Genomic DNA, 9,042 nt, shown 5'->3' with positions numbered 1-9,042 from the left:
ACTGACCACCCCAGTCCCTAGCTTCTGTCGGTTAACCACCCGCGCCGGGTGAACCACCATCTGACACAATCAACTAGCATGACACAAAGGCAGTTTCAGCCCATCAAAGTCCCCCGTTCCAACGACTACAATCTGGGGGTAGCGGGGGGGGGGGGGGTCCCTGCAGTTGGGTCTCATAAAAACGAGCACCTGTTGGAACGTGGTCTTCCCCACGTGGCTGCCCACGACTGCAGACCCACTTGGCCACTGCAGGACTTCACAGAGAAGGGGACCAAGGTCCTACCACCCGTGGTCCTGAGTGTACACTGTGGCCTCGCACCCAGCTCTCTGGTGCCCCCTGGGGCCTTGCATGACACTGGCACCCGCTCTCCAGCCAGGGAAGGGCGCAGGGTTCTCCTGGGGCTCCGGGGCCACCACTGCCCCCAGCAACACTCCAGCAGCGCCATGCTGCCTGGCGGCTGGCACTGTCCTAAACACAGAGGCCGACCTCGGGGATCTACAGCGGGACAAGCAGCACTCGGTCAGAACTGCGGCCTCCGCGGGTAGTGAAGGAGCACTTGCAACCCTCAGGGGATGTCTGGCTCCCTCTGATTTTCCAGGGCATTCGGGGACTCTGCTCTCAGAGCCAAAGCAGCCAACACAGAGCTACAAGGAGGGATGGGGGGGCAGGGGGCAGGGGGGGCAGCCAGGAGGTTGAGCCCCATGCCGGTGGCCGGGGGGACAGGAGTGGACACCCCTGCAGAGCTGGGGACGCAGGTCCCTCTGCGGGTCCCTGATGTTTCCAAGGAGGGACTCACGTACAACTCTTGTTGCCTGTGCATTTGCTGTGAGCAGCTGGTGCTCCCCTCTAAAGGAGGGCACACGCGTGCACACACACCTGCGCCTGCACACAGCAGGGCGGACGCTGGGGTTCATGCCAGCCTCACCCACAGCCGCACAGGGGGCTGGGCCCGGGCAGCGGGGAAGGTAGGGGGGCCTGAGGGGCGGTCTCTACCGCGCAAGGCACCTGTCCGCCTCCCGGAGCAAGAAGGCATCGCCAACAGCGCCCGGGAACGTCCCCTCCCGGGGTCTCCTCCGTTGGCACCGCGGCCCCAAGGGCTCTGGGCAGAGGAGCCTGGAGAGGGTAGCTCCCGCGCCAATCCTGGGCCACCGGTGCCCTCTGTTGGTCACCCAGGGAAGGGGCGCGCTGGCCCCGTCGCAGCCCGGCGCGCAGGAGCGAGACTCCAGAGCATCTCCCCTCGGGCGCGCGGGGGCCTGGAGCGCGCAACGGCGGGGCCGCCGGGCATCACCGGCGCTTCGGGGGCGCCCGCTGTCCCGCCCGCTCCACGGCCTCGGCGAGAGCACCCGCGGGGAGGAGGGCGCTGAGGCGCCGGGAGGGGCCCCGGGCGCAGCGGCCGAGGCGCAGGGGCGGGGGGGCGCGCGCCAGCCGACGGCCTCCCGCCCGGGAACACCCCACGACGCCCCGAGCGAGGCTCCCCGGGGTGCGGAGCTTTGCGCAGCGCGCCCGGCGAGGGTCCGCGCAGGCCACGCGCCCCGGCCCGGCCCCGGCCCCCGCCCCCGCCCCCGCCCGGGGGGCCCGCGTGCCCGCGTGCAGCAGGTGCCGGCCCCCGCCCCCGCGCCCGCGCCCGCGCCGCCCCCGCCCCCGCCCCCGCCCGCGCGCCGTTCCGGGGCGTGTCCTCGGCCACCGGCTTCTATATAGCGGCCGGCGCGCTCGGGCCGCCCAGACGCGACATCGGCGGCGCAGTGCGCAGCTCCGGCGACCGCCCCGCGCTCCCGCAGCCTCGCGCCGCGCGCTTCCCCGATCCCCGCGCCGCGGTCGGCCGAGCAGCGGGCCCCCCGGAGGGCGCCATGCAGGGGGCGCGCCCCGCGCTCTGGGCCGCGGCGCTGACGGCGCTGGCGCTGCTCCGCGGACCCCCGGCGGCTCGGGCGGGCGCGGGCGCGGCGGGCGCGGGCCCCGTGGTGCGCTGCGAGCCGTGCGACGCGCGCGCCCTGGCGCAGTGCGCGCCGCCGCCCACCGCGCCCGCGTGCCCGGAGCTGGTGCGGGAGCCGGGCTGCGGCTGCTGCCTGACGTGCGCGCTGCGCGAGGGCCAGCCGTGCGGCGTCTACACCGAGCGCTGCGGCGCCGGCCTCCGCTGCCAGCCGCCGCCCGGGGAGCCGCGCCCGCTGCAGGCGCTGCTGGACGGCCGCGGGCTCTGCGCCAACGCCAGCGCCGCCGGCCGCCTGCGCGCCTACCTGCTGCCTGCGCCGCCAGCGCCAGGTGAGCCGCCGCGCCAGGTGGGCCCCCGCCCCGCTGCCGCCCCGAGCGCCGGGCGCCGGTGTCCCAGTGTCCCGGGCGGGCAGGGGCGGGCCCCGGCGCGGGAGCATCTCCCCGGCCGGCGGGGAGCGGGGGCGGAGGAGGGCCCGGGAGGCTGCGCGGGGACGTGCGGGACGCGCTGCCGGGCCTCGGGGACGCTCGGCGCGCGGCAGGGACGGGCGGGTGGGAAGCAGGTGTGCGCGGCCCGTCGCGGCGGCGCACCTGATGTCCGCCAGGAGGTGGCCCCCAAGGTCCCCCAAAGGCAAGGAGGGACGTGGGGGTGCGCCCGGTTGGCACGTCCCGCGTCGGCCCCGCGTGCGCCCCGACCCACGCCAGGGCCGGAGCTGCGGGAACGAGGACGCGGAGACCTCAGGGATGCTGAGGGGGAAGGAGCCCGCCCAGCACCGCGTGCCTCCTACCCGGCCTCGGAGGGCTGGGGCGCGGCCGCTGGGAGCCCCAAGAGGACGGAGGCTCCGGCGTGGCGCAGCGGGACCTCAGGCCGTGTACGTGGGGTCGGCAGCTGCTGCTCTAGACCCCCGCAGGCCCAGCCAGCCTCCCTGGGGGCGGGGAGCATCATGCCCCCACCTGCCCGCCCCGGGCAGGGCCCCCACCCCGGGCTGGCAGGAGAGAAGCCCCTTTGTGGCTTGGGTTCTGCACGTTTCCACTCCCGAGTGGCTTTGTTGGGCCAACCCAGGATTGGTGGGAAGGCAAAAATCCAGTTGCCCAAGACGTGCAGTGCTCTACGGCGGTGGATGTGAAGTGGCTAAGGGGCCTCTGTGTGGGGCAGTTAGGGCCTGTGCTCTGTGGGCACCGTGTTCCCCGCGTGTCTTCGGGATTTTCAAAAAGTGCACTTGGAAGTTCTTGGAGGCGCCACCGACTCCAGGTAGCCAGCAGTGGGTGTGTTGCAACCACCACCACGGAGGCCCCCCCACCCCGTGTGGGTTGATGGGCTTTCCCATAACGCGATTAAAAGACCTAAGATTTTATAAGGCTTCTGGGGCCTCTGGGGGCGGGGAGGTGCATTTAAGTGGCCGTCCCAAGTTCACTTTATCCGCTGCTGCACTGGGGAGGTTTTGTGTTGCTGCTGAAGTCCGCAGGCATTAGAAAGAAAACCGGGGAGGTTTAAGAAGTTACTCGGTTTTTGGAAAAGAAATGCAAATCTGTTTATTTGCATACTCTTAGCATCTCCTTTGTCCCTGCTACTTCCCTGACAAGGGAGGGAAAAAAACCCCTTGGGTTAAAGGAAATTGAAACCAAATTCTAGCTATTAAGAACCCGGCGCTGAGCTAATCTGCGCTTCCCCTGACGCCAGACCCCTCGGGAGCCCAGCCACCCCTCCGCCTCCGGGGAGTCTCTCTTCCCAGGGAGGGGTGATCCCCGGGCCCTGGTGAGCACACCTGCCCTGAGCACGTTTTGCAGAGTCGGTCCCCGAGCCAGCCGCGGGAGCGCTCTCCACGAGACCGTGTAATGCACCTGTCACCTAGAGCCAGAGGTGTCAGCCAGCTTCCCCGCGGGCTGCCACCCTGCGTGCGGGGGGGGGGGTCCCTGGGAGGCACGCTGCTGGCCGAACGGGGCAATCGCGTGACCCACAGGGGCTCCTCAGGAGCGCTTCCCCCATAGCCACCCCACTGTTCTCCTGGAAAGGGAAACCAGAGCGTGCTGACGCCACAGGAGCCCCACGTTTCATCCGTGGGCTTGAAACTCCGGTGGTGCTGTGGGCATTGCAGCACCGGCGTCAGGGCCTCGGGTGCCCTTCTCGTTTGCACGTTGCGCACCGGGAGGTGTCTCGGGGTGGTGGGGTCCTTCTGGGGACTAAGAGCTCTGGCACACAGCAACACGCCCGGCGCGCACAGGGTCTGTGCAGCCCCCTCCGGGCGCTCCAGCCCACGCACGGACAGGGCGTTAGAGACGTGTCGGCGGGACCCATCTCACACCACCAAACACGCCCAGAGCAGGGGGACGCGCAGCCAGTCCTGGAGGGGCGTACGGTTTCCCTGGGACGGCGCTGGACTCCAGGACCCTGCAGGGCTTGTGCACTCCGGCTGCTGCCTCCACCCCACGTGGGGCCCAGATTCCGCAGGGCAGGCAGGTGGAGCTGGGGGTGTTCCCCCGGAGCAGAGTCAGTCCTGAGCACTGTCCCTGCTCTGGCTCGGGCGTGCCCCCTGCTGGTGGAGGGCAGGGGTGGTGATAAGCCGTCCAGGCCCCCGCTGCCCTGGAAGAGCACACAGCAGGTTTCACTGTATTTACTTTTCTTAAACATTTATTTATTTATTCATTTGAGAGAGAGAGAGAGAGCGCGAGCGCGTGTGAACGGGAGCAGGGAAGGGGGATCTGGGCAGAGAGCCCAGCACGGGGCTCGATCCCGCGACCCTGAACCTGCCACCTGCGCTGAGACCAAGAGTTGGCCGCCTAAGAGCCGAGCCAGCCAGGCGCCCCAGCAGATTCCATTCAGAAAGTGGGCTCCCTGGGGCGCCGTGTCAGCCGCCCACTGCTGGTACCCGGGAACCGAACCTGATCCCCGTGTTTCGAGGTCACGTGGCGTTGCCGGATGGCATTGCCGTGCAGCCGGGACTCGGGCCCAGGGGTGAGATTCTGAAAAGGCCGCCGCTCGCGGTGGATGGCCGTGCCACGTGTGCCCCTTGCACCTTTCAAGGAAACAGCAGCGAGTCGGAGGAGGACCACGGCGCGGGGGGCGCGCACGCCCTGCCCAGCACACACCGGGTGCCCGACGCCAAGCTGCAGCCCCTGCACACGAAGATGGACGTCATCAAGAAGGGGCACGCCAAGGACAGCCAGCGCTACAAGGTGGACTACGAGTCCCAGAGCACCGACACCCAGAACTTCTCCTCCGAGTACAAGCGGGAGACGGAATATGTGAGCGCCTCTCCTGGCGGGTGGCAGGCGGCAGGCACTCGGGGCGCACGAGCCCGTCTTGCATGGGAGGGGCCGGCCCTGCCTGCCGCAGGGAGGTCTCGGGGGTGTCTCAGGGGTCCAGGTACAGGGACACGGGTTCCAGCACCTCGAGTGCTCTGCCCAGAGGTGGTGCCTGTTTTGTCTGCCTGGTCGCTGAGTGTCGTGTGTGTCCCCTGCCCCGGGGAGCCACGGTTGATGGTGTGGGCATGACTTGGCGGGTCCCCCGTGGGGCCACCCACGCTCCCTGTAACCCGCCGCTCCCCCACAGGGGCCCTGCCGCCGGGAGGTGGAGGACACGCTGAACCGGCTCAAGTTCTTGGATATGCTCAGCCCCAGGGGCATCCACATCCCCAACTGTGACAGGAAGGGCTTCTATAAGAAGAAGCAGGTGAGTGCCATGCCCCCTGCTGCCCCGGGAGCCCCTGGGCGCCCCCGCATGTCCCCCTTCCTGGGAGGCGCGGCCCAGCCAGGGTGTCCTTATTTTAGGCCAGGGTGAGTCGTGTCTGGAGATGAGCCATTCCACAGTGGCGGCCTCAGCGTCATGACCGCCAGGCGGCTGCAGAAGCCACAGGGCCCAGGGGCCGCGCTTCCCTGGCCATGGGGCTCCGTGGTGTCCCTGTGACACCTGTGTGCCACCTGCTGGGAGGCAGCAGCACGTCCGTCTGTTCCCCTCAGTCAGTTCTTCGGCAAACCCACGCCGAGAATGCGTCTGTGCAGACTGGCGCGTGCCCGGGGACAGGTGCCCGGGGAGGTGGGGACATTGCCATCCCGCCCGTCAGCGCAGGTGCCTGCAGGGTGGCAGGTCCAGCGTCGGCTGTGACACCTGAGGGACACCCCAACCCCCGCGGGGGCTCCCTCCGGGCTCACTGCCCCCCTGCGCTCCCCGCAGTGCCGCCCCTCCAAGGGCAGGAAGCGGGGCTTCTGCTGGTGCGTGGACAAGTATGGGCAGCCGCTGCCTGGCTTCGACGCCAGGGGCAAAGGCGACATTCACTGCTACAGCATGGACAGCAAGTAGACGCCGCCGGCCACGTAAGTCGGGGAAGCGGGACGTGCCCGCCCGGGAAGTGGGGCCCTGGTCCCGATGTCTCGGGTGCCTCCGGTCCCTTGGGAGATGCTGGACTCGGACGCACTCAGCGCAGAGCCGCCCAGGCTGCCCCACGCGGCTGTCCTGTCGGGGGCTTGTCCTCACAGCAAAGGACTGAATCCACGAGGACGTGGGGAAGGAACGTGCTCCGCGCTTACAAGCAGGGCTCGTGTTCCTCCGTACTCTGCGTCTCGGACGCGTTGAGAGTCGGTGCTGGACGGGCCTGTTCACCAGACGCAAAGGGGAGGTTTACGGGAGACTTTGACTTCCAAGAATGCGGTCACCTGCGATCCTGCTTGGTCTTTGAATACACGAGAGAGCCTGGGGCAGCCCGGTCTGCCCTCGGCCCAGGGTGTGACCCGGGGTCCCGGGATCCAGTCCCACGTCGGGCTCCCCGCAGGGAGCCTGCTCCTCCCTCTACCTGTGTCTCTGCCTCTGTGTGTGTCTCTCATGAATAAATAAGTAAAATCTTTAAAATTTTAAAATGGAGAGAGCCATTGGGGAAAAGAGAATAAATGTGTTTCATCTCCTCAAGACAAACTTAAGGAAAGAGAAGAAATTCTCGTTTCTTTTTTTTTTTTTTGAAGATTTTATTTATTTATTTGGGAGAGAGCACCAGCAGGACGGGGTGGGAAGAAGACTCCTACCCACGCAGCTCAGTCCCGGGGCCCCGGGATCATGACCTGAGCCACCCAGGCGCCCCCAAATTTTCATTTTTAGTTACAAGTTTTGTTTCCCCACGAGTCAGAAGCAAGAACTCAAGGTTGAGGGTGAGACCTGGGGCTGGGCCTCGGCCTGCAGCCCCCGTCCACCCGCCACGGGGGGATCTAGCACCAAGCACCGTGGGGCAGGAGTTGAGCCTTCCGAGGTGGGGGAGTTATCGCAACATATTTATCTTTCTGTTTGTTTTAGTTAACGTGGAGCTCAGAAACGCCTTATTTTGCACAAAAGACTGCCAAGGACATGATCAGCATCTGGCTACAGCCTCAATTTATATTTCTTTTTTTGTGGTGAATTGATTTTTTTTTTAACCAAAGTTTAGAAAGAGATGTCTGCGACGCCTAGGGCTCTTCCAGGTGGCGAACCAGGGCGCCCTTCCACCTCCCAGGAGTCCGTGGGACGCCGCTTGGTTTTTCTTCCCGCTTCCTCCAAACGTACACGTAAACCCCAGCGCTGCGCGTCCCCGAGCGCTCCCGCGTGTCCACCCTCCGCCTCAAGACCGAGCGACTGTTGCCTCCATGGAGCACAGGCCTCGTCCCCGCCCGGGAAGCAGGCACAGGCCTCGCAAGGATGGGGAGCCCCGCACCTGGTGGTGTCTGAGACCCCCCGGTGCACCTGCCAGCGGCTCCCGTCCATCGGGCAAGGGCCCGGCTCGGCTCGTGGAGAGGGTCCTGCAAGCCTTCCGGGGGCCACCCTGGGGAAGAGCAGAGAGTAGATGAGTCTTACACGAAAATTCGAGAGGCCAGGAATGTCGTCGGGATCCCCGGGAGCCCGTGAGAGCAGGTGTTCCTGACCCTCTGGGTTAGGCAGCTTCCCGGGGGTGCAGGGTGGAGGGCTGGGGACCTGCCAGCAGAGGCAGCCCCACGGGGCCGGGGGCACCACAAGAATTAGCCCTTTTCAGCGGCCGCGGAACGAGAGCAGGATTATTTGGGGACCGCAGACCACAAACCGCGTTTCCCCCGTTCAGCAGTTCCAGAACCAGGTTTATCTTTGAGGATGAGCTCCTTTCTGTCCTTGTCTTCCTCCGCACGATGTAAAAAGAGTTAAAAATCAGTTCGGTCACCCGGCAGAGAGGGATGGCCCGCCGGGGACGCGGGGGCCACCTAGACAATCCATGCGCTGACACGGGACTCCCCCTGCTTCTCCTTCTAGTCACACGTAGACGCAGAGAACGTGCATTCCGCCTGAGGTGTCCCCTTGCATACGTCATAGTCCAGATACGCTAGGAGCTGAGCTAGGTAACCGTAGGCACGAGGTTAGCACACGAGGGTGGCCGCGCGGGACGACAGACCCCGGTGGGCTGCGGCCACAGGCCAGGACTCCAACCAGCGGGAGCGGGAGACCCCGGGCTGGAGCGCCGCCCGCGGCCCCTTGGGGACACAGAGGGGCCTCGAGACGTTCGCCTCTTAGCTTTCCTTTATTTTTTTAATTAAGTTTTTTGGGGGAAAAAAGGTATTTTTGAAAAGTTTGTCTTGCGATGTATTTATAAATAGTAAATAAAGTTTTTACCATAAGGAGACCAGCTTCTGTTCCCCGTGTTGGTGACCAGCTCCAGGGTTCGCGTCGCTGGAGAGTTGGGTGTTCGGAGCGCAGCTGGAGTCTGCATAGACAAATGCCTTTGCCTGTCCCATCCCGTCCCAAGAAGCACCCCAGCAGGTCTCCCCCAGCCCCCCAGGCCTCTGCTGGTGCCCCGGAGGCTATGGAGGCGCCAGGCCACACCTCCTGGGAACTCGGGGCCTGGTTGTGCCTCCAGTCCTTTGGCTGGTGTCTCCCAGGGGCCTGTCTTCGTCACCACTCAGGCCACGCAGAGCAGACCTGAAACCTGCCGAACGGTGTCCCCTGTGGCCTTCGGCCCCTCTGCTCGGGCAGCGGACGAGGCCGGGGAGGGAGAGGCCGCGGGCCCCTGAGTGGCCTGTTGAGAGCCGTGACTGACTCTTTTTTAAAAGATTTTACTCATTTGAGAGGCTGCGGGAGAGACAGCGCAGCAGAGGGCCAGGGAGAAGCAGACCCCCGCTGAGCAGGAAGCCTGCCT

The 9,042-nt window shown here is 66.2% G+C and overlaps 1 protein-coding gene across 1 annotated transcript; it reads left to right on the top strand.

The window, feature by feature from the left end:
- Window positions 1-1,739: 1,739 nt before the first annotated feature.
- Window positions 1,740-8,524, top strand: IGFBP3 (insulin like growth factor binding protein 3). The gene is made up of 5 exons (XM_041753719.1): window positions 1,740-2,257; window positions 4,947-5,167; window positions 5,475-5,594; window positions 6,096-6,235; window positions 7,203-8,524. Exons 1-4 carry the CDS (start codon window positions 1,849-1,851, stop codon window positions 6,219-6,221), a joined length of 876 nt encoding a protein of 291 aa, XP_041609653.1. The 5' UTR covers window positions 1,740-1,848; the 3' UTR covers window positions 6,222-6,235; window positions 7,203-8,524.
- The last annotated feature ends 518 nt before the right edge of the window (window positions 8,525-9,042 follow it).

The sequence above is a fragment of the Vulpes lagopus genome, chromosome 4, assembly GCF_018345385.1.
Source record: "Vulpes lagopus strain Blue_001 chromosome 4, ASM1834538v1, whole genome shotgun sequence".
NCBI lineage: Eukaryota > Metazoa > Chordata > Mammalia > Carnivora > Canidae > Vulpes > Vulpes lagopus.
This window is presented reverse-complemented; position numbering and strand designations above follow the sequence as displayed.

Coding starts and splice junctions, on each gene's coding strand:
- IGFBP3 (XM_041753719.1), top strand. CDS start 1,849: ATGCAGGGGGCGCGCCCCGCGCTCTGGGCCGCGGCGCTGACGGCGCTG. Junction 5,168..5,474: donor ACAAGCGGGAGACGGAATAT/GTGAGCGCCTCT, acceptor GCTCCCCCACAG/GGGCCCTGCCGCCGGGAGGT. Junction 5,595..6,095: donor GCTTCTATAAGAAGAAGCAG/GTGAGTGCCATG, acceptor CGCTCCCCGCAG/TGCCGCCCCTCCAAGGGCAG.